Source organism: Mobula birostris, chromosome 18, assembly GCF_030028105.1.
Source record: "Mobula birostris isolate sMobBir1 chromosome 18, sMobBir1.hap1, whole genome shotgun sequence".
In the NCBI taxonomy this organism is placed as follows: Eukaryota; Metazoa; Chordata; class Chondrichthyes; order Myliobatiformes; family Myliobatidae; genus Mobula; species Mobula birostris.
Window position 1 is genome coordinate 68,040,676 of NC_092387.1, and position 24,733 is coordinate 68,065,408.

The window sequence follows — 24,733 nt, forward strand, 5'->3', positions numbered from 1 at the left end:
CTACTAACGATTCTATCAAATATACTTTTTCTGGACTGTGATCTCTGCAATCTGCAGCCTGTAATTTCCTGCTGGGAGGTGTGCTTTTGAAGTGTCTGTATGACTTGGCATTTTACTGGTATACTGAAATATTTGACAAAAATATGTCATTTGGGCTGGACTGAATCTTCAGTCCAGTCTGAGGAGGTGGGGCCTGGGCCCGAAAGCTTATAATGGATTGACGTTTGGCTGAATTAAACACCAAGCCAGATTAAAATGATTAAGTTGTTGAGGCTGAGGGTGGAGGATGAACTCACTACTCCTCACTTACCTCAGCTGCAGCTTGTAGGCATTGGCACTTGCCTCAGAGGTGAACTGGCTCTGTGGCTGTAGACTGCAGCCATTGGGCTTTTGGACCGGCTGGAGCCCAACTGGCTCCATGGCTGGTGGCCTTTGGGGTCTCTGCAGTCCACGTTCTGTGAATTGTTTGCGTTTTTTAAATCATTCACACAATTTGTTCTTTCTTCTTCACACATTGGATGTACAGTATGGCTGTCTTTGTGGTATGGGTTCTTTTGTGAATTTTACTGCATTTCTTTGTTTTGTGCCTGCAAGAAGGGTGCATGTGGTATACATTGATAATAAATATAGTTTGAGCTTTTTGATGGTCCGTCCTTTGATGACAGAATTACTGCACTGCAGGTGTTATTCAGCGCTGCCTGCTCGGTCTTTGTGATTTATCCTCCTTGCTGAGGATGTAAAGCAATGTATTGTACGCCACAGTAGCGTAGCGGTTAGCACGATCGCTTTACAGACCCAGTGTTCATTGATGGGGGTTGATTCCCATCACTCTCTGTAAGGAGTTTGTACCTCCTCCCTTTTCCTGCGTGGGTTTCCTACGGAGGCTCTGGTTTCTACCCACATTCCAGAGACATGTGGGTTAGCAAGTTGTGGGCATGATATGTTGGCACTGGAAGCATGGCGATACTGCAGGCTGCCCCCAGCACATCCTTGGACTGTGTTGGTCATTGACGCAAATGACGCATTTCACTGTGTGTTTCAATGTTCATGTGATAAACAAAGCTAATTCATCATTCCAGGGTCGTGCTGGCTGGTAGGAATTGGAAATTATCCTCTGGAAAAGGCTGCACTTGTCTGGGTGCTCCGATTTCCTTCCACATTCCAAAGATGTACCGGTCATTGGTCATTGTAAATTGTCCTGTGAATAGGCTAGGGTTAAATCAGTGAGCTGCTGGGCCGTCTGGCACATTGGACCAGATCAGTCTGTTCCACACAGCATCTCTAAATGATCCTTCCTGTTCTCGTTTCACACAGCGTTAATGAATGGAGCTGTTGGACACATCATCTTCACTGAGAAGGAAGTTCTTGCTGTAGAGAAGAACTCTTTGCTCATGCCACCTGTCTGGAACAGAACCTTCTCCTGGGGCTATGATGACTTCAGCTGCTCCCTGGGAAGCCATGGTAACAACAAGGTGCGTCAAATGCATCAACTGCTGATAGCCAATATTTCTTAATCTTTTGCCCTCAAGACCACTCAATGACATGAACATTGAATTCTTCATCTTCATGTAACCTGCTCCTCCTCTAAACCTCTTCTCTCTCTCTCTCTCTCTCTCTCTGCTAATCCATTCAGCACCTCCTACACTCTTATCACCCTCTCCAGACACTCCATCTGCCCACCAGCCACACACTCCTCCCAGTTGGATCCCTCCCCCCTCTGCTCCCATCTGCTCTCCCCACATCTCCCCTTATTTGGTTCCATGCTCCACTCTTTCACGTCAGATTCCACCATCTGAGCTGCAGCCTCGACGGACACCACATCTTTGTGACGTTTGATCTGAAGGTTTGTGAATATTGCAAAAATTACGGGATAGGAAATAGGGTCACTTCACACCTGCTCCGTCTCTGAACAGGATCGTGACTTGGAGTACTGTGAACAGTTTTGGGTCTCTTATCTAAGAAAGGATGTGCTGGCATTAGAGAGGGTCCAGAAGATGTTCATGAAAATGATCCCAGGAATGAAAGGGTTTGATGGCTCTGGGCCTGTACTCGCTGGAGTTTAGAAGAGTTGGGGGGAGGGAATCTCACTGAAACCTATTGAATATTGAAGGCCTAGATAGAATGAATATTTCCCTAGTGGGAGAGTCTAGGAGCAGAGGGCACAGCCTCAGAATTCAAGGAATTCCCTTTAGAACAGAGATGAGAAGGAATTTCTTTAGCCTGAGGGTGGTAAATCTGTGGAATTCATTGCTACAGACAGTTGTGGAGGCCAAACCATTGCGTATATTTAAAGCAGAGGTTGATAGATTCTTAATTAGTAAGGACATCAAATCAGCTGTGATGGAATAGTGTAGCAGACTCGATGGGTCGAATGGCCCAATTCTACTCTTGTGGCTGATGGACTAATGGTCTCACGATGAAAGATCAAGCCCACTTTCCCGGCCTTGCCCCATAACCCTTAATTATTTGCACAGTTAAAATCTACCTCCTTTTCTAATCTATTCATGGATTCAATGTCAACAACTCTCCAGACAAAGAATTCCAAAGACTGACAACACTTGGGGGAGGAAACGTATGTCCTACTATCCTGAGACTACCTTCTCTAGTCCTGGAATCTCCCAAGTGGGGAAGTCTAACCTCCCAGTGTTTGCCATTGAACCCTCTGTAAATCCCATGTTTTAATAACATCATCTCTGTCTCTAAGTTCATTGAGCTACAGACCCAACCTGCTGAACCATTCCTTGTAAATCAATCACCCCAAACCTGGATCCTGCAGGATGACAACTACCCTATCCTACCTCTCAGGATATCACTGCAATATTTCATGAAATTTGTTATTTTGTGGCAACAGTACATTGCATCACATATTAATAAAATACTATAATTTACAATTGGAAGTATATAAAAATGAATTTAAATAAGTAGTGCAGAAAGAGACCAAAAAAACAGTAAAGGAGTGTTCATGGGTTCATTGCCCATTCAGAAATCTGATGGCGGAGGGGAAGAAACTGTTGTTGAATCATTGAGTGTGTGTCCTCTGCCTTGATGAGAAGAGGGCATGTTCTGAGTGATGGAGCTAATGTACTAACAGTTGAAATGTTGTTCTTATTGATGAAACAAATAATGCAAGACAAACATTTAGAGAGACTCTCTGCTGTGCTGTGCCTGATCGTAGTTAGTCAGGTTTCTGTCCAGGCTATCAATGTGAAAGGCTAGCTGTGGTGGTCATAGGAGAGCGAGTCACAAAGGAAGGTAGGATTCCCAAGCAGCAGAGATCAGAATGCAAAGGCAGCAGGCAGCAGAAGCGATTGATTGAATTGTGACGCTGACCAAGTAAGGTGGAGTCACAGAAAGAAGTAACAGGCGTCTACCTCCTGCCCTCCCCTCCCCTCTCTGGATCCACCTGCCCATCACTTAGTGGCGACACGGTAGTGTAGCAGTTAGTGTAATACTAATACAGTGCCAGTAACACAGGTTCAGTTTTACTGTTATTTGTAAGGAGTTTCCATCCTCCCTGTAACTATGTGGGTTCCCTCCCGCATTCTAAAGATGCACAGATTAGTAGGTTAATTGGTCACGTATGTAATTGGGTAGCATGGGCTCATTGGCATGTATCTATTAATAAAAATAAATACATAAATACCACCCCCTCACCTGGTTCCAAATACTGCCTGCCAGTTCCTGCCTCACTAGTTCCCTTCATCTTTCTATACTGACTACCTCCCCTCTACACTCAGTTCTGGAGCAGGGTCATAACTTGAAACATCTTCCACCCCATGCCTCCACAGATGCTGCCTGACCTGCTGAGTTCCTCCAGCAGATTGTTTTTGGCAATCTGTTAATCTCTCAATCTGCTTTAGACATTTTGAAGCGCGGGTGGACTGAGAGATTCAGCACATATTGAACCAGACCACACTATTGAATGTGCTCTCCTTGCTAACACAGAGCCTGATGGTATTTGAATGCCTGTCCGACTGGGGACAGTGCCTGTGTGCTGCGTGCCCAACGCCCAACATGGTTCTTACCGGCGGGACGAGTAACGTGATCTGCGTATGGAAAATATTGAGCAGCAAAGAAAAATCGAAAAACATGGTGTTGAAAGAGGTGAATTGATTTTTTTTGCTCATTGAAATCACTGAAAGACTGTGAACATAAACACCACAGTATTCATGGACTCCAGTCTGAAAATGACCTATTCATTAATACCCTATCCATTAATCCATCGGCCCACAACATCATATGCTCTGATTTGGTTCAACACTTTCCTATGTGGTGCCTTATCACAAGTGTTCTGAGAAGTCCTGATGAAGGGCCTCAGCCTGAAACATAGACTGTTTATTCCTCTCCATAGATGCCAGCTGATCTGCTGAGTTTCTTGTTCATTTTGTGTGTGCAACTAAAATTCCAGTGGTTTTGTTAGGCATGCTTTAAATTTCAGAAGTTCATGGTGGCTTTGTCCAAACCTATTATTGTTTTCTAAGTGCCTTTTTAACTAATATTTTAATACTAAGTTCTAACATTTTCCTAACTCTGATAGAATGCTGACTGGTCAGTAATTTCCTATTTTGTCTCTCCCTCCTTTCTTCAGCAATATGGCTATGTTTGCTACATTCAGAATCAGAATTAGTTTTATTGTCACTAACCTACTGTATGTTGTGAAATTTGTTGTTTTATGGCAGTAATTCCAATTAGTGTCCGCTATTCTTGATTCTGACTTCTGCATGGACCCTCAACCCACACGGCCACTGTTTCCCATGCTCGCCTCCCTGGGGACAACCTGGAACTCATGACGTTTCTTGCTGCTGTGTGGAATTGAATAACTCCTTGGGTAGTGCCAGACTCCTGGCTGATTTATTATCCCTCTCAACCCCACTCTCCTACCTTCTCCCCATAAACCTGGCTCCCTTACTAATCAAGAACCTGTCAACCTCCAAATGCACCCAACGACTTTGTCTCCACAGCCATCCGTGGCAATAAATTCCACAGATTCATCACTGTCTGGCTAAAGAAATTCCTCCTCATCTCTGTTCTGGTGGAGCAGATTTGAGGGGCTGAATGGCCTAATTCTGCTCCTGTGTTTTATGGTCTTTAATTCAGATCTTTGCTGGATCAGTCCTAGTATTCTCTAGATTTTCCTTTGATTCTCATACTGAGGAATGGCTTTGAGAGAGGGTCATAAAATACAATATAAATGATAGGTTTCTGAATTGATTGAAAATATTTAATTTTAGTGAAAATATCTTCATACATACACTCAGTGGCAAATTTATTAGGTGTGCCTGTACACCTGCTTGTTAATGCAAATACTGTACCTACTCAACCAATCATGTTGTAACAACTCAATGTATAAAAACATGCAGATAGATTCAAGAGGTTCAGTTGTTATTCAGACCAAATATCAGAATGGGGAAGAAATGTAATCTAAGTGATTTTGAATGTTGGTGCCAGATGTGGTGGTTTGAGTATCTCAGAAACTGCTGATCTCCTGGGAGCTTTGGGCACAGCAGTCTCTAGAGTTTAGAGAGTGGTGTGAAAAATAAAAATCATCCAGAGAGCAGCAGTTCTGTGGGTGAAAGCGGCCTGTTGTTGGGGGAGGTCAGAGGAGAATAGCCAGACTGGTTCAAGCAGACAGGAAGGCGATAGTAACTTAAATAACCACAAATTACAATAGAAGAGCCTCTCTGAATCCTAGAAGTAGATTGGCTATAGCAGTTGAAAGCCACGCCAGATTCCACTCCTGCCCCTAATAAAGTGACCACTGAATGTGTGTTGTTGTCAAAGAATTGGAGAGCAACATGGTACCGAAACTGGCCCTTCAGCCCATCAAATTTTTGTCAGTTACATAGTTTGTGCCTTTCCAGGCTTTGTCCATTCAAGTACTTTCTAGAAAGTAATAATCAGTCTAAAAATTACTTAAAGGTATGACATCATGAACTCACAACTGTGATTTATTCTTTATCCAAGGTTCTTCATGGACACACAGAAGCTGTCACTAGCCTGGCAGTATGCTTACCTTATAATGTGATTGTGAGTGGATCACGCGATAGGACCTGCATCATCTGGGACTTTAACACCCTGACCTATCTCAGTCAGCTCCAACAGCACGAAGCAGCAGTTTCCACAGTCTCCATCAACAGCATAACTGTAAGTCCCTTCTCACATCTCTCTACTCAATCAGAATGAGAATCACGGGGGTTCGTATCAATGACTTAGGTCGTGAGTTTTGTTGTTTTGTGGCAGCAGTATAGTGCAAAATATTTTTTTATTATCTAGAGATGCAGCACAGAACAGGCCCTCCCAGCCCACCGAGCTGCACTGCCCAGCAACTCACCTATCTTACTGTAACCTAACCACAGGACAATTTACAATGACCAGTTAATCTGCTAACTGGTACGCCTTTGGAAAGTAGTAGGAAACTGGAGCATCCAGAGGAAATCTACAACGTAGAATCTCCTTACAGACAGAGCCGGAACTGAACTCGGAACTTGAGAACACCCTGAGCTGTGGCACCCGTAGTATACTGTAAATTACAATGTTAAAAATATGTATGATAAATTAAATAAGCAGTGCAAAAATAGTGACATAATGTCCATGGGTAATTGTATCTAGAAACATATAACAAGCAGAATTTTTTTAACATAACCAGTTTAACCTATTTTATTTACGCTTACTTGTGTAAGGTAAAATGCTAAAGTTTTACTCTGCAGTCAGCTGTGCTTATTCATGCCAGTACAGCTAGAAAGAGAGGTTCGATCACAGCAAGAGTTCGTTTTGAGTGCAGATTCCTGTGATGTCTCACCAGACGCAGAGGTCAGGATTGAATGGTTGTTAATGAGGACTGTTGCAGAGGATGTCAGTGGGGGGGTCACATATTACAGAGCGTCCCAGTGTGACGGTTGCCAGACTTATGGATATACCTACTTAGAAATAAACAATAATATTATTAACTTTAAAAGTCCGATGTGCATACACTTGCCCGGTTTTATGAATGACAGAACTAGTTTCCTCTTTCCCTCCATTTTTAGTTTTTGTTCTTCACTATCAGTTTTCTGTGTTTTTAAAGCCATCACTCCAGTATTGAGTACTGAGTGATTTTGTACTTTTTCCAACTTATGGGCAAAATCAACTTCTGGGCATCTGGAGACAGCTTGTAAGTGTTGCCCATGCATCTGGCAACCACTGTAAGAAAGTTATTACATCATTCTCACATGTGCGTCTGTTTCCTTCAAGTGCTCGGGTTCCCTCCCACAGTTAAAGTAGGTCAGTAGGTTAATTGGTTTGCTGAGTTCCTCCAGCATTTTGTGTGTGTTGATTGTTGAAAGTAAACAGATTAGCTACTGGCGCCAGTAGTTATACTGTTTATTTTTTAACTTGTATCACATATGTATCTCGTTATTTGTTAATTTATTGGTGGTGGTATTACTCTGAGTTGTGTGTGAGTTATATGTACTGTGTCATGCACCTTGGTCCAGAAGAACATTGTATTGTTTGGTGCTAAACAATTGTACCGTTGAATGACGATAAACTTGAAGGTCATACATCAGTATATGGAGATATCGGAATGCAGAATGTAGTACATTGCCTATTGAAAGTATTCATCTGTTTGGAAGTTTTCATGTTTTATTGTTTTACAACATTGAATCACAATGGATTTAATTTGGCTTTTTTGACACTGATCAACAGAAAAAGACCCTTTTGTGTCAAAGTGAAAACAGATCTCTATAAAGTGATCAAATTAATAACAATTAATAACAAATAACACAAAATAACTGATTTTATAAGGATTCACTCCCTTCAAGTCAGTATTTAGTAGATGCGCCTTAGGCAGCAACTACAGCTTTGAGTCTGTGTCCGGCTTTATACATCTGGACACTGCAGTTTCCCCCTGTTATTTACAAAACTGCTCAGATTGCATGGGGATTGTGAGTGAACAGCCCTTTTCAAGTCCAGCCACAACTTCTGAATTGGATTGAGGTCTGGACTCTGACTTGGCCATCCCAGGACATTAAACTTTGTGGTTTTTAAGCGATTCCTGTGTAACTTTGGCTTTATATTTGAGGTCATTGTCTTGCTGGAAAACAAATCTTCTCCCAAATAGCAACTCTCTTGCAGACTGCATCAAGTTTTCCTCTAGGATTTCCCTGAATTTTGCTGCATTCATTTTACCCTCTACCTTCACAAGCTTTCCAGGGCCTGCTGCAGTGACGCATCCCCACAGCGTGATGCAGCCACCACCATGCTTCACAGTAGGGATGTTAGGTTTTTGATGATGTGCAGTGCTTGGCTTACGCCAAACATAGCGTGTAGTTGGATGGCCAAGAAGCTCCATTTTTGTTTCATCAGACCATAGAACCTTCTTCCAGCTGACTTCAGAGTCTCCCACGTGCCATCTGGCAAAATCCTGCCAAGATTTCATGTGCATTTTTTCAACAGTAGCTTTCTCTTTGCCACTCTCCCATAAAGCTGTGACTGGTGAAACACCTGGACAACAGCTGTTGTATGCACAGTCTCTCCCATCTCACCCACTGAAGCTTGTAACTCCTCCAGAGTTGTCATAGGTCTCTTGGAGACCTCCCTCACTCGTCCCCTTCTTGCACAGTCACTCAGTTTTTGGGGACGACCTGCTCGAGGCAGATTTACAGCTGTGTCATACTCTTTTCATTTCTTGATGATTGACTTAACTGTATTTCAAAGGATATTCAGTGACTTGGAAGTTTTCTTGTATCTACCTCCTGACTTGTGCTTTTCAATACCATTTTCACAGAGTTGTTTGGAGTATTCTTTTGTCTTCATGGTGTGATTTTGGCTAGAATACTGACTCTCCAGCAGTTGGACTTTCCAGATTCAGGTGTACTTTTACTACAACCAATTGAAACACCTTGACTGCACCCAGGTCTCCAAAAACAGATCTCCATTTAAATATGTGACTTCTAAAACCATTGGCTGCACCAGTGATGATTTGGTGTGCCATATTAAAGGGGAAAGAATATTTATACAATCAATGATTTTGTGTTTTATATTTGTAATTAATTTAGATCACTTTGTAGAGATCTATTTTGACGCAAAAAAGTCTTTTTCTGTTCATCAGTGTCAAAAAAGCCAAATTAAATCACGGTGATTCAATGTTGCAAAACAAAAGAACATGAAAACTGCCGGGGGGGGAGGGTGGTGAATACTTTTCATCGGCACTGTATATGAGAAAGCATATTGCAGGTAAACACATAAAGTGTGAGGGCTACAATGGTCAATGGAGAGATCAGGAGCTCATCTCTTACCATATAAGAGATTTATTCAAGGAAATAGAAGCTGTCCTTGAGTGTGGTGTTCTCAAGCCTTTATATCTTCTATACGATAGGAGAGGGGTGAAGAGAGAATGACTGGGGTGGGAAGGGCCTTGATTATGTTTGCTGCAGGGAGTCAATAGAGGGGAGACTGATATATCCGATGGGCTGAGCTGTGTTCACAACTCTCTTTAAACATGGAACATTACAGCAGAGTACTGACCCTTTGGCCCATGATGTGGTGCCGACCTGTTATTCTGCTCTGAGTTCAATCTAACTCTTCCCTCCCACACAGGCCTTCAGTTTCTATCATCCATTTAGGGGTCTCTTAAATGTCCCTAATATATCTGCCTCTACCACCAAACTTGGCAGTGTATTCTAAGCACTTACCATTCTGTGTTTAAAAATATATATAAATGTATATGCAGTACATACACCTTTACCATCTCTCTAATACTTTCCTCCGAACACCTTAAAGTTATGCCCCCTCATATTAGCTATTTGTGCCATGGAAAAAAGTCTCTGGTTGTCCACTCAGTCTGTGGCTCTTATCATCTTGTTCACCTCTATCGTCACCTTTCATCCTAAGAAAGGTCCTACCTCATTCAACCTATTGTCATAAGACATGTTCTCCAATCCTGGTAAATCTCCTTTGCAGCTTCTTGTGAACTTAGACAGAGCAGTTCACACACCAAGATGTGATACGCCTGTAAATGTCAGTAAGTGTCATTGGAGATGCGCTGAAATTTCTTGGCCTTCTGAGGAAGTGGTTTCTTTTGAAGCTGTAGATATGAACCCTAGATGTGTAGCTTTCTTGGTGCCAGGGATGAGGATGTCAATAAAAGGCTGCATTGTCCGGAAATCATGCCTGCATTTGTATCAATGACATAGGGGGAGAAAAAGAGGGACAAGGTCCTGCAATGTGAGTTTAACAAGTTATATTAAACAATCATAGAGCTCTACAGCACAGAAACAGGCCCTTCAGCCTATCTAATCCATGCCAAACTATCATTTCTGCCTTTTCCCTTTGACCTGCATCTGGACTTCTAAAGTTGTAATTTCTGGATTTCATTTAGTGCCGCCTGCCAGTGAGTACAGAAATTGGTGGATGGCTGAAATCCTGCTGCAGAAAGAAGGACTTTAGATTGCTGGACCAGTTTTGGGGAAGTGGGATCTGTATAAGCCAGACCTGTTGCATCTGAATTGGAATGGGCCCAATATTCTTATTGGAAGCTGGTGCTTTAGGGGAGGCTTTAAACAAATTTAGCATGCGAACCCTATGAGTTTCAGATGAAGCTGGTGTGAAACCAGCTACGAGAGGGGCAGCTACAGGAGTTTCCTTATGGAGCAAACTGACTTCTTGACTGAGTAGTGACATGGTGTGAGCAGCACCCGGAATTGACCATTGATAATCCTACAGGGTCCATGATGAGGACACCAACAGCAGAATGAGGCAAACTGCTAATATGGAGGGCAGAATGTTGAGGTTAGAACATTGAACATAGAACAGTACAGCACAGGAAGAGGCCCTTCCTCCACCATGTTGTGCCGAATCAATTAAATTGCCTAACTGATCTAATCTCTTCTGCCTGCACAGTGTCCATACCCTTCCATTTCCTCGCATTCATAGAAACATAGAAAACGTACAGCACAATACAGGCCCTTCAGCCCACAAAGCTGTGCCGAACATGCCCTTACCTGAGAAATTACCTAGGGTTACCCATTGCCCTCTATTTTTCTGAGCTCCATATACCTGTCCAGGAGTCTCTTAAAAGACCCTAACGTATCCGCCTCCACCACCATCACCGGCAGCCCATTCCACGCACTCACCACTCTCTGTAAAAAAAAAACAACTTACCCCTGATATCTCCTCTGTACCTACTTCCAAGCACCTTAAAACTGTGCCCTCTCGTGCTAGTCATTCATGTGCCTATCTAAACGTCTCTTAAAAGTCTTTAATGTATCTGCCTCTACCAACACCCCAGCCAGTGCATTGCAGGCACCCACCAACCTGTGTAAAACAACAATAACAACATCAACTTGCCCCTCATATCTCCTCTGAAATTACCCCTTCTCACCTTAAATACATGCCCTCTGGTATTAGACATTTAGTCATAGTCATAGTCATACTTTATTGATCCCGGGGGAAATTGGTTTTCATTACAGTTGCACCATAAATAATTAAATGGTAATAAAACCATAAATAGTTAAATAGTAATATGTAAATTATGCCAGGAAATAAGTCCAGGACCAGCCTATTGGCTCAGGGTGTCTGACCCTCCAAGGGAGGAGTTGTAAAGTTTGATGGCCACAGGCAGGAATGACCTCCTGTGACGCTCTGTGTTGCATCTTGGTGGAATGAGTCTCTGGCTGAACGTACTCCTGTGCCCAACCAGTACATTATGTAGTGGATGGGAGACATTGTTCAAGATGTCATGATTTCAACCCTAGATGTCTACTGTATCTATGCCTCTTGTAATCTTATAAACCTCTATCAGATTTTGCCTTAGCCTCCTCCACTGCACAGAAAACAACCCAAGTTTGTCCAGTATCTTGTAGCAATGCCCACTAATCCAGGCAGCATCCTGGTAAACCTCTTCTGTCCCTCTGCAAAGCTTCAACATCCTTCCTATAATGCAGTGACCAGAACTGTATGCAATACTGTAGATGATACCTAACTAAAGTTTTATAAAGCTGCAACATAACTTTTGAACTCAGTGCTTCAGCTAATGAAGGCAAGCATACCACATGCCTTCTTAACCACCCCATTGACCTGTGTGGACATTTTCAAGGAGCTATGAACCTGGACCCCAGGATCCCTCTGCTCATCTACACTGTTAAAGGTTTTGTGCTAATTGGGGACTGAAACTACAGTGATATCTGACAACACTCGAGGAAGTATGCAGATGGGAAAGAGCTCTGGTTGCTGGAATGATGTATGTTATTACACACCTTAATATTATTACAAATACATTTATGATAGCATTAAACTGCTCATAGATGCTTTTTCCTCTTCTGCTGGGAGAGGTGAGCTGATGTCTTGTTCTTATGATGTTTTATTGCCACGAGCCATTTATGGCTGGCTAATATCCAAATTATACTGCAATAAAAATTATAATGGTGATGAGAGTATAATCCTTTGCAATTTAAAAATATTTAGAGCTGGATAAAGTTTTATTATCTTTTTGTAGCATCAAGAGTTGGGAGTTGTTCTGCTTTTCATGTCTAGCTAGGAGTTGAGAGGGTAACGACACCATCGAGGTCAAGTTCATTGTCATTCATCCATTTACGTGTGTACACCGAACTACATAATATTCCTCTGGACCAAGGTGCACAACACAGTACATACAGCCCACACACAACACAAAGTAATGATACCACAGATAACTTGTGAGGCTCCGTCAGTCAGGTTCGATCACGCAAGCTGAGTCGTAGCCGTCTAGGTACGTGAGCCAGGGCAGTACGATATGGAGAACAAGCAGTTGCCCATGTAGCAGGCTCCCCCCTCTTCACGCAGCTGATGAACCCAAAGGAACGGCAGAGACAGATACAGTTTGGCACCAGTGGTGTTGCAGGAGTTACCAGTCAGCATTGAACTCAACGTAGGACTGCCTTAGGGATTCCTGCTCTGGATATTTCCCTCAGGATTTACTCCGGAAGCTTTTCCCATGAGTGGGTATAGTCACTAGGCAGCGGAGGTTTGAGATCAGAATTTTCCTTCTCCTAGGTGAGCTACCAACCACAGCTGACAAGCCCCATCTGCCCGAAGTGACTGGTTTTAAAGTGGCAGTAACCTGCCTTTGCCCCTTCTCCTGTCAGTTGAAATGGTTCAGCTGGGCTTAGTACCTAAGCCACACATGAAGGCCAGGAGCTGGATTTGGTCATCAGAGACTATTTGAGAAACAGGTCATTGGAGCATTTACTAGATAGTGCGAGGTTATCCCCATTACACCCTTAGCTATCACGACCTTAAGGAACCCAAACAAATAATTGAACAAAATATAAGTGCAATTATGACAGAAGTTAAAAAGTAAACAGTATAATGATACCGGTGTTTCATAAGTGATGAGACCTGGGTGGTGGCGGGGGTTCAGTAGTCACACGGCCCGGGGAAACAAGATGTTTCCCATCCTGACAGTCTTTGTCCTAACGCTGCCATACCTCCTGCTGTTACCAGGTTCGGATATGGCCCAAGTGCGGAGTGAGAGACACTGAAGCAGGTCGATAGTTCGCAGACTTTAATGTGAACAGTGTTAAAGGGAAAATAAAGCAATAAACGCTAGGCCAAATAGAGCCATTAATTAAAACTCTCAAATGGAAAACGAAGCCTACACTGCGGCTGAAAAGAATATCTAAACATTAAACGAATACCACTCGTCTTCAGAGTCAGGTGACTCGACAGTCCAATTTCTCAGGGAAGGCCGAATGCAAACAGGCAGTGAAGCGTTGCTGTGTTCTGTCCAAGTCTTGCAAGTACCAAGGTGACAAGTATGGAGTTAAATATTATCACGATTAAATAATAATTAGCTGACACGTGTGTATTCACAAGCGCAATTGCCATATCTACTGCGCTGCCGAATCCGTGGTTGTGACACCTGCCTGATGGTTGGGGGTTCAATGAGATTGATGGATGGATGGGAGGGATCGTTGACAATACTAAGCACCCTGAGTACACAGTGACCCTGACATATATCTTGGATAGGTGGAAGAGTGACCCTGATGATCATCTCAGCAGAGAGGATTCATAGTATCCCAAGAGCATTAGTGGGCTTTCATCAGCAAACTGACTATTTAACTGGTTGATTCAAGTTTAAAAAGAAATCAGACGATGTGAGTGAAACATAGGTCAAATAAATAGCCAGAGACTTTTTCACCACTGTGTAGGTAAAAACCTCTCTCTGGGATTCCCCCTATTCTTTAATCCAATCACCTTAACACTATGCCTATCCAAGATTTTCTTAAATGTCTATAATCTATCTGTCTCTACCACCACCCCTGACAGGGTGTTCCACACACCCACCACTCTCTGTGTCCCTCTGACATTCTCCTTTTATTTTCCACCAATCACCTTGAGATTTTGCCCCCTGGTATGAGCCACTTCTGTCCTGGGGAGAAGTCTCTGGCTGTCCACTCGATCTCGGCCTCATATAACTTCAGACTGTTTGAGAAATCTCTGCCAGAGAAAGCCATCCTGTGTTCCCTAAGCATATTTGCATTGCCTCCTTCTACTCACCTCTATCTACATTACTTTCACAACTCTTCTACATTTTGGTATGTCCACAACCCATCTCCCCTGAGGTAAAACAGTTCCCTTTGAATTCTTTTTTGGATCCAATATGGCAGGTGCCACCTCAATGCTCACTGCTTTATTGTTATAGGGGGACATTGCTACCTGTGCAGGGACACACCTGTACCTGTGGACCCTCAATGGCCAACCAATCGCAAGCATCAACACATCCGCCGAGCCAACGAAGCAGATTTTGTGCTGTTGTTTCACAGAGGTGCAGGAATGGGATCCTCGCAATGTCATTATAACAGGACACGCAGATGGCACGGTGCAAGTAAGTGTTGACAGTGCAGCAATGATGGATAAAACTGCCAGAGGTTGTGGTCAGATCCAAATATTGGTTCCTTCTGCACCGTCCTATTGAAATTAATACTTCCCTTCCATGACCCCTTCCCCTGCGTTCATGACTCACTCTTGCCTTGAGTTGAAGGGGCTCTGGCAATTTTTGACTGGTTACAGTACAGAAAGTCAAAGAATCTCACCCAATTCTACATTAGGGAGTGTGAACCTGGTTGATTATTCACAGATTCATCGAGTCACAGAGTAATTCACCACAGAAGCAGACCCTTCAGCCTAACTCAACCAAAGTGCCCACCACTCTTGCCCACTCCCATCTTCCTCCTTGGCCCATGTCTTTGGTTTATTTTATGTTCAATATTTTGTCAAGTCAACCATTGCACTATAAAGGCAGTGACAACTGTTGGCACATTCATTTGGACCTCAATCCTCTTTTCTAAAACAGAATTAGTCACATTGAGTAGACACCATGACCCATGAGCATTTAACAGTCCCCACATTAACCCACATTTTGGCTAAGCATTGTAAACCATCCACTCTCTGACCCTTGTACAGCCCACTACAAGGATCCACACTGCAATTTCCCTTCTTCTTTTCAAAACTTAGTGAGAATAATCATCATGTCATGTTTCTGCCCCCTGGAGCCCTTGACAAATAGATAATGTTATGTTTTTCTTACCATTCCTTAATCAACAATATTTGCAATTGTTTCAGCTTACCACTGCACATAGCACGACCTGGAGCATAACTTTTATTAGAGTTTCTTCCAATTGCTTTATTCCAATTTGTATAGCGCTTTAAATATTTCAAAATGTCTATGGTTTAGGGAGGTAAACAGCCAACATGGATAGATGGTGAATGTCTCTGTTTTGGTCTCTTACGTTGGTGAACTTCCCCTTCAGACCAACTCCACTTGGAATTTTGTCACCTGAGAAATGCTGAAAAGCCAGAGGTTTAGGTTCCCGGGGGAGATCCTGCAGCCTTGTTTTGAAGAGATGAAATGATAAACCTCTCTCTCTTCTCTTCACCTCATTCTTTTTATTGTCCTCAAGCTTGAAAACCCTTATCTGGTTGTTTGCCTGAGACTTTCCTTTACAATCATAAACTCATAAAAGTGACAGATATGTCAGTCTGGTGTTCAAATTTGTTTTGTTTGTGGATATTATTCCTTCAGCTATCTTTCCCACAACATATTTTACAACATAAAAGCAGACCTTCTGGCCCAATTTTTGTTCTTTTTTCTTTCTCATGAGTTTCCTCCTGACCTTCATCTAAGCTAACAGCATCTCCATTTCTTTGCTCACTCGAGAACAGAAGGAAGCCAAATTATTGCTTCCTCTCAAAGCATCCATGGTTCTATCAGCTCACCTTGCTTAGTGAGAGATGTTTCTTTTCATATTCCAGACTTCCTCACAACATAAAACAGACTAGTTGACCTCATGAGTCTACCTCTGCTCTTAGAACAGTAACATCAGTCTTTCTCCCCAACATATTCCTGCAACTTATTCTCGACACACCCCAATCAACGCACCCCTGATTCTTTTGTCACATTCCAACACACTGGGGTGGGGGGTGGATTTATGGCAGCCAATTAATCTATCAACCTGCATGTCTTTGGAACATGGGCAGTACCTGAGGCACTGCAAGGAGGCCTGTGTGATCACAGGGAGAATGTGCAAACTTCACACAGTCACCATTGGGTGCCAAGATCCTTGGACCATTGGAACTGTGAGGCAATGCGCTACCTCCTGCACCACTTTGGCCAGGGCAAGTAATTAATCTTTCTGTCTGGTTTTCTAATTATTTTTCTTGTGTTCACCTACCAAAGCCACAACTCTTCTCATTGGTGGATAGTGCCATTTGTTGATTAAGGAATGATGGGAGTAAGGCTAGCCATCAGAGATTCTTAGCACCGCATTGTGCCTGGTATCTGAATTCTCCAGGTCATTATATAATGCAGACCACGTTTGTGTTGTTAATCTTACAGAGGTTTATAAAATTTTGAATTCTGTTCCAACTGTAGCTATGGAAGACAGAGTTTACAAGAGTACACGTCTCCAGGAGTGATGGAGGGCACCCTGGATCTCAACACAAAGTCCCAGATTCAGAACAAGGTAATGTTTCTATAGTTTGTGTTTCAGCAGGCTGATGAGAGCACAATGCAAACAACTTTCCATTTCTCTCTTTAACACATACCGGGTTGAACGTCTTGTGGACAGCTGAACAGTTTTCACACCAATGCATTGCAAGCAGCTTTTAAAGATAAGATTTTTAAGATTAGCTTCATCTGTGTGATTACGTTGAAACGTACAATGAAATGTGTTACTTGCATCATATCAAAACATTGAGGATTGCGCTGGCAGCCCACAAGTATTGCTGCACTTCTGGCAGCAATATGGCATGCCCGCATGCCTTTAGGGATGTGAGAGGAAACCAGAGCACCCAGTGGAAACCCATGCAGTCAAGTGGAGAACGTACAACCTCCTCACATACAACAGTGGGAGTTGAACCCCGATAGCTAACCATTACACGACTACAGATTCTATCTTTCAAAGACCGAAAGTCCTTAGCAGCTCTCTGAGTAAAGGTGTTGAATGCTGCTTTTCTATTTATTTAATGCTGAACCTTACAGAATTAATCGTTTGGGGTGGAGTCATTGAAATATTGTATTGACCCAGTGTTATCTCACAGAATACGTCCCAGTTGAAAGGTACACAACTGAAAAACAATAAAACCCTGAAACAGAAAGAAATTTAAACTTGAATAGAACTTCAACTTTAAATCTAAGACCAGTGGGCATAGCCTCAGAATGGAAGGGCGTCCCTTTAGAACAGATATGAGGAAAAATTTCTTTAGCCGGAGATGGGGAATCTGTGGATTTCATTGGAGGCCAAGTCACTGAGTATATTTAAAGCCAAGATTGAGAAGATTCTTCATTAGTCAGGAGAGAAGACAAGATAAATCAGCTTGATGGAAGGGTAGAGCAGACTCGATCGGCTGAATGGCCTAATTCTGCTCCTGTGTCTTACCTATCTCTCCCCTTTATCTCTCTCTCCACCCCCTCTCCACCCCCCTCCACCCCCCCTCCACACCCCTCTCTCTCCAACCCCCCTCTCTCTCCAACCCCCCTCTCTCTCCACCCCCCTCTCTCCACCCCCCTCTCTCCACCCTCTCTCCACCCTCTCTCCACCCCCTCTCCACCCCCCTCCACCCCCCTCCACACCCCTCTCTCTCCAACCCCCCTCTCTCTCCAACCCCCCTCTCTCTCCACCCCCTCTCTCTCCACCCCCTCTCTCACCACCCCCTCTCTCACCACCCCCTCTCTCTCCACCCCCCTCTCTCCACCCCCCTCTCTCCACCCCCCTCTCTCTCCACCCCCCTCTCTCTCCACCCCCTCTCTCCACCCCCCTCTCCACCCCCCTCTCTCTCCACCCCCCTCTTTCTCCATCCCCCCTCTTTCTCCATCCCCCCTCTTTCTCCACCCCCCTCTCTCTCTACCCCCTGTCTCTCCACCCCCCCGTCTCTCCACGCCCCCTCTCTCTCTGCACCCTCTCTCTCTCCCCCTCCCTCCCACCTTGATCTCTCCCCCCCTGCATTATGGGGGGGGGGTAGAGGGAGAAAGCTAGAGGGGGGATCTCCCTCCCGCTCTCTCTATCTCCATCTCCTTTAAAACCTGGTCAGCTGGTCTATATAGATTTTGTTTGACTAATTTCCTGTCAGTCATTTACGAAGTTAAAGCTATTGTTGTGTCTACTAAACTCCTCCTCCCCATTGCCTATGATGTTAGGCATTCAAGGCCTAATATCAGCTGCCTGGTTGACAGGGAAAGTGGGCACCATGGTTTACAGAGTCAGAGTGATACAGCAGGGAGAGATGCCCTTTGGCCCATCTAGTCTGAGTTTACCACTAACTACTAATCCCACATCGATTCATTTGGTATTCTCTCTTCTTCCCATCAGCTCTTTTCCCCACCCCCCTGCAACCCCTGATTCTACCACCCACTCACCCGCTGGGGCAATTAACAGCAGTAACACACACAAAATGCTGGAGGAACTCTGCAGGTCAGGCAGCATGCCCTCAAATGCATGCACTCTGGTATTAGACACTTCAACCCTGGGAGAAAAATATTCCCTCTCTACTCTATCTGTGCCTCTCATAATCTTATAAACCTCTATCAGATCTCCCCTCAGCCTCCGACTCTCCAGAGAAAATAACCCAAGTTTATCCAGCCTCTCATTACAGCACATGGCCTCTGATCCAGGCAGCATTCTGGTAAATCTCTGCACCCTCTCCAAAGTCTCCATATCCTTCCTATAATGGGGTGACAAGAACTGTATATAATACTCCAGATGCAGCCTAGCTAGAGTTTTATAAAGCTTTATAAGACCTTTGAACTCAATACCTTGACTAAAAAGGGCAAGCATGAGATATTACTTTGGTACAGAAATCTTGTTGGGCTCACAGTGGGAAAAGCTAGTTGAATAGATTGAAACTGTTGAGCGAGACTTGCAACTTAGAAACTGTTAAATAATGCACAAATCTGAATCAGGGCTCAAATTAAAGCATAACAGGGTTGGAATATCCATTCCCATTACTAAGCAGGCTGTCATTAATCCCATTACTAAGAAGGCTGCCATTAAGCTTGGTTTACAATCGGCATTACCTGGTAATTCTAATTGGTTGCTTATTGCCCCAGCTATGGGTAAATAACTCCACTGCCTTGTGGGCAGCCTCGGGAGAGACGAAGGTTAAGGGAGTAAACCCAGACAGAAAATCCAGAGTGGAGCCTCTAAGGCGGCTGGACGTCACCGAACACCCTTCCGGCAGTTCCTGCAGCCAAACTGGTGCCAGATGTATCGCTTCACTTTCCTTTGGACTACACTGGTGAGGCCAAAATGGGGATCTTGATGGCTGGGCATCCCAGGATCTCCATACCTTCCGCTCAGGCTTTACATTGAAGTGGTATCTGCTGTATTGACTGGTTTCCCTAAAATACTGAAAGATCAAAGATTAGCTTTATTTGTCTCAAGTACGTTGAAACATTCAATGAAATGCACCATTTGTGTCAATGATTAACATAATCTGAGGATGTGCTGGGGGCCTGAAAGTGTCGTCTAGCTTTTGGCACCAGCGTAACATGCCCGCAATTTACTAATCCTAACTTGTACGCCTTTTGAATGTGGGAGGAAAGGAGAGCACCCAGAATAAACCATGCATTCACAGGGAGAATGTACAAACTCCTTACAGACAGCGGTGGGAATAGAACCCCGATTACTAATCACTGTTGCTGTTAACAGCTACACTGTGGTGATGCCCCGTACTGACCATGGTTTTAATATTTATCTGCAGCTGGTTACCGATGGGAACGATGCCTTGTGCTTTGTCAGAAACTGAACAGAACCGGTGGGCAGTCGAGGAGGCCGAGCACAAGGAGCCCTGCAGTCACAGCTTTGGCCATCTCCAGGTAACGGCTCCCTCGTTTCGCAGCGGAAACTTTCTCAACCCCTTCCACGTTCGTGGCCACTTCATCCTCAACACCCACTTTCACTGCTGGTGACTGTGGGTCAGGAGCCATTTATGTCAGAGAAACTCAGGACACAGAGTGGTCGGTGCTGGACCCGCTCACCCTCTGTCTTGTTTATAGTCACCCTAAAGAAACTGACAGGGAAGGAGGATTGGATCTAACTTTATTTTCATAACTTTGACTATTCCAAACGCATTCCCATTTCTTCATTTAATTACTTTGAGCTACCTTGTAGTTTTTGCCTGGTTAAAAGTACTTCATATTTTACACATGAAATAAAATTTTGTGCCGAGTCCCTTCTTCAAGACTTCAGAGTCCTGAAGAAGAGTCTCAAACCAAAACTTCAACTGTTTATTCATTTCCATAGATGCTGCCTGACCTGTTGAGTTCCTCCAGCATTTTGTGTGTGTTCTGGATTTCCAGCATCTGCAGAATCTTTTGTGCACACGTTTTATATTTAGAGAGAGAGCACAGAATCGGCTCTTCCAGCCCAACGAGCTACATCACCCAGCAAGCTACTGTTTTAACCCTAGCCTAATCACAGGACAAATTTTCAATGACCAGTTAACCTACTTACCAGTATGGTTTTGGAAACCCACGCGCCACAGGAAGAACGTACAAATTTCTTACGGAGGGCACTGAATTGAACTCTGAACTTAAGGGTAGAGTTTGGGGTTGTATACGTGGGTTTGGAGTGTGGGGCTGTGTCGGTCAGGATAGTGGAGTCACTTTAATCTGGCCCATGCCTTTCATTAACATGGTCCAACACCACTTGGCTTAATTAACCTGGTGTGCACTGGGACACATCGTCAGTAATGTAATAGCGTCTTGCTAACCGCTACATTACAATAGTGCCCCATATCAGTATGGTGCTGATGGCCTTTGCTGAGAGATTTTTTTGTATAATTTTTAAATTGAGCTACACAGCCCCATCAAAGGCCTGGGGTCAAGAGCAGACACAGTGAGGTATGGCACAGCTTAAAATGTAATACCCAACGATGAAGGAGGTGACTTCATGGAGACACGAGGGACTGTACACACCGGAATCTGGAGCAAAAATCAAACGATTGGAGAAACTCAGCAGGTCAGGCAACCCTATAGGTGTGGAGAGATGACCAGTGTTTGCGCTGGGACCCTACAAAGGTGACAACATGAAGACTGGCTTCCACAGGAGGCTGGCAACAGAGTTAATTGAAGGAAAGTAAAGTAGGTAGTCATAGGGGATTCCATAGTGAGGGGAACAGACAGGAGGTTCTGTGAGCCTGATAGAGATACCCGCATGGTGTGTTGCCTCCCAGATGCCAGAGTACGGAATGTCTCGGATTGGGTGCAGAGTATTCTGAAGGGAGAGGGTGAACAGCCAGAAATCTTGGTACACGTTGGTACCAGTGACATAGGTAGAAAAAGGGAGGAGGTCCTAAAGAGAGAATTCAGGGAGTTAAGTAGGAAGCTGAAAAGCAGGACGTCTAGGGTAGTAATCTCAGGATTGCTGCCTGTGCCACGTGCTAATGAGCACAAGAATAGCATGATCAGACATATTAATGTGTGGCTGAGAGACCTGTGTAGGGGGCAGGGCTTCAGATTCCTGGATCATGGGGCCTCTTCTCGGGGAAGTACGACCTGTACAAAAGGGGCGGGTTACACCTGAACCCAAAGGGGTCCAATATCCTAGCAGGCATATTTAATAGAGCTGTTAGGGAGGGTTTAAACTAATTTGGTAAGAGGATAGGAACTAGAGTGATAGGGTTGAGGAAGGGGAAAACAGAAATAAATCAAAGATAACATGCAACAGAAATTATAGAAAGAACAGGCAGGAGATGAAGCTTATTCACAGCCAGTGGCATGAGTTACAGGGCAATAGAGGTGTGGTTCAGTTAAAACAGAAAGCAACAAATACTGGACAGAAAGTGTTATATATAAATGCACGCAGCATAAGGAATAAAATGGATGATCTTGAAATTCAGCTACAGATTGGCAGATATGATGTTGTGGTCATCTCTGAAACTTGGCTAAAGGATGGCTGCCATTGGGAGCTGAACGTCCAAGGATATTCGGTATATCGGAAAGATAAGTTAGTAGGCAGAGGGGATGGTGTAGCTCTGTGTATAAGAAATAATATTAAATCATTAGAAAGAGATGACATAGGATTGGAAGGTGTCGAGCCTCTATGGGTTGAGTTAAGAAATAGCAAGGGTAAAAGGACCCTAATGGCAGTTGTATACAGGCCTCCAAACAGCAGCTGAGATGTGGATTACAAATTACAGCAGGAGATAGAAAAGGCATGTCAGAAAGGCAATGTCATGATAATCGTTGGGGATTTTAACATGAAAGTGGATTAGGAACACCAGGTCAGTACTGGACCTCGAGAGAGAATTTGTAGAATGTCTAAGGGATGGCTTTTTAGAACAGCTTGTTGTTGAGCTGACTAAGGGATCGGCTGCACTGGATTGGGTGTTGTGCAATGATCCGGAGGTGATAAGAGAGCTTAACATTAAGGAATCCTTAGGGAATAATGATCACAATATGATCGAGTTCACATTGAAATTTGAGAGGGAAAAAATAAAATCCAATGCATCAGTATTTCAGGGGAACAAAGGAAATTACAAATGGCATGAGAGGGGAACTGGCCGACGTTGACTGGAAAGGGATATTTGCAGGAAAGACAACAGCAAAGCAATGGCTGGAGTTTCTGTGAAAAATAAGGAAAGTACAAGACAGATATATTCCAAATAAGAAGAAATTTTCAAAGGGAAGAAGGACACTACCGTGGCTGACCACTGAAGTCAGAGCCAAAGTAAAAGCTAAAGAGAGGTAATACAAGGAAGCCAGAGCTAATGGGAAGATAGAGAATTGGGAAGCTTTTAAAAATTTGCAGAAGGAAACTAAGAAGGTTATTAGGAAGGAAAAGATGAATTATGAAAGGAAGCTGACGACTAATATCAAAGAAGGTCCTAAGCTTTTTTTAAGTATATAAAGGGTAAAAGAGAGTCGAAGTTAGATATAGGACCAATACACAATGATGCTGGAGATATTGTAATGAGAGAGGCAGAGATGGCAGAGGAACTGAATGTGTATTTTGCATCAGTCTTCACAGTGGAAGACATCTGCAGCATACTGGACATTCAAGAGCGTCAGGGAAGTGAAGTTTGTGCAGTGAAAATTACGACTGAGAAGGTGCTCAGGAAGGTTAATTGTCTGAGGGTCGATGAATCTCCTGGACCTGATGGAATGCACCCTTGGGTTCTGAAGGAAGTAGCTGGAGAGATTGTGGATGCATTAACGATGATCTTTCAAGAATCGACAGATTCTGGCATTGTGCTGGATGACTGGAAAACTGCAAATGTTACTCCGCTATTTAAGAAGGGTGGGAGGCAGGAGAAAGGAAACTACAGCCATGTTAGCCTGACATCAGTGGTTGGAAAGTTGTTGCAATCGATTGTTAGGGATGAGATTACGGAGTACCTGGAGGCACATGACAGATAAGCCAAAACCAGCATGGTTGCCTGACTAACCTACTGCAATTCTTTGAGGAAATTACAAGCAGGGTAGACAAAGGAGATGCAGTAGGCATGCTGTACTTGGATTTTCAAAAGGCCTTTGACAAGGTGCCGCACATGATGCTGCTTAGCAAGAGCTCATGGAATTACAGGGAAGTTACTAGCATGGGTGGAGCATTGGCTGATTGGCAGAAAACAGAGTGGGAATAAACGAATCCTATTCTGGCTGGCTGCCAGTTACCAGTGGAGTTCCACAGGGGTTGGTGTTGGGACCGCTGCTTTTTATGATGTATGTCAATGACTTGGACTACGATATTAATGGATTTGTGGCTAAATTTGCCAATGATACAAAGATAGGAGAGCAGAGTAGTGTTGAGGAAACAGAAAGCCTGCAGAGAGACTCAGATAGTTTAGGAGAATGGGCAAAGAAGTGGCAAATGAAATACAATGTTGGAAAGTGTATGGTCATGCACTTTGGTGGAAGAAATAAATGGGCAGACTATTATTTAGATGAGGGGAGAATTCAAAATGCAGAGATGCGAAGGGACTTGGGAGTCCTTGTGCAAGATGCCTAAAGGTTAACTTCCAGGTTGAGTCGGTTGTGAAGAATGTGAATGTAATGTTGGTATTCATTTCCAGAGGTATAGAACATAAGAGCAGGGATGTGATGTTGAGGCTCTATAAGGCACTCACGAGACCACTCTTGGAGTATTGTGTTCAGTTTTGGGCTCCTTATTTTAGAAAGGATATACTGATATTGGAGAGGTTTCAGAGAAGATTAACGAGAATGATTCCAGGAATGAAAGGGTTACTGTATGAGGAACATCTGGCAGCTCTTGGGCTATAT

At 43.7% G+C, this 24,733-nt stretch overlaps 1 protein-coding gene across 5 annotated transcripts in view; it reads left to right on the forward strand.

Moving 5' to 3' along the window:
* The window catches only part of wdfy4 (WDFY family member 4), a 358,785-nt gene that overhangs the window by 329,305 nt on the left and 4,747 nt on the right, over positions 1-24,733 (forward strand). For 4 of the 5 annotated variants that reach the window (XM_072282880.1, XM_072282882.1, XM_072282881.1 and 1 more), the window contains 6 exons: positions 1,315-1,472; positions 3,946-4,104; positions 5,965-6,144; positions 14,660-14,842; positions 16,889-16,979; positions 20,215-20,329. In XM_072282880.1, the coding sequence (XP_072138981.1) occupies positions 1,315-1,472; positions 3,946-4,104; positions 5,965-6,144; positions 14,660-14,842; positions 16,889-16,979; positions 20,215-20,329 (886 nt within the window). Of the gene's footprint in view, positions 1-1,314; positions 1,473-3,945; positions 4,105-5,964; positions 6,145-14,659; positions 14,843-16,888; positions 16,980-20,214; positions 20,330-24,733 lie in introns of those variants that run through there. The other variant, XM_072282885.1, reaches the window with a different exon arrangement.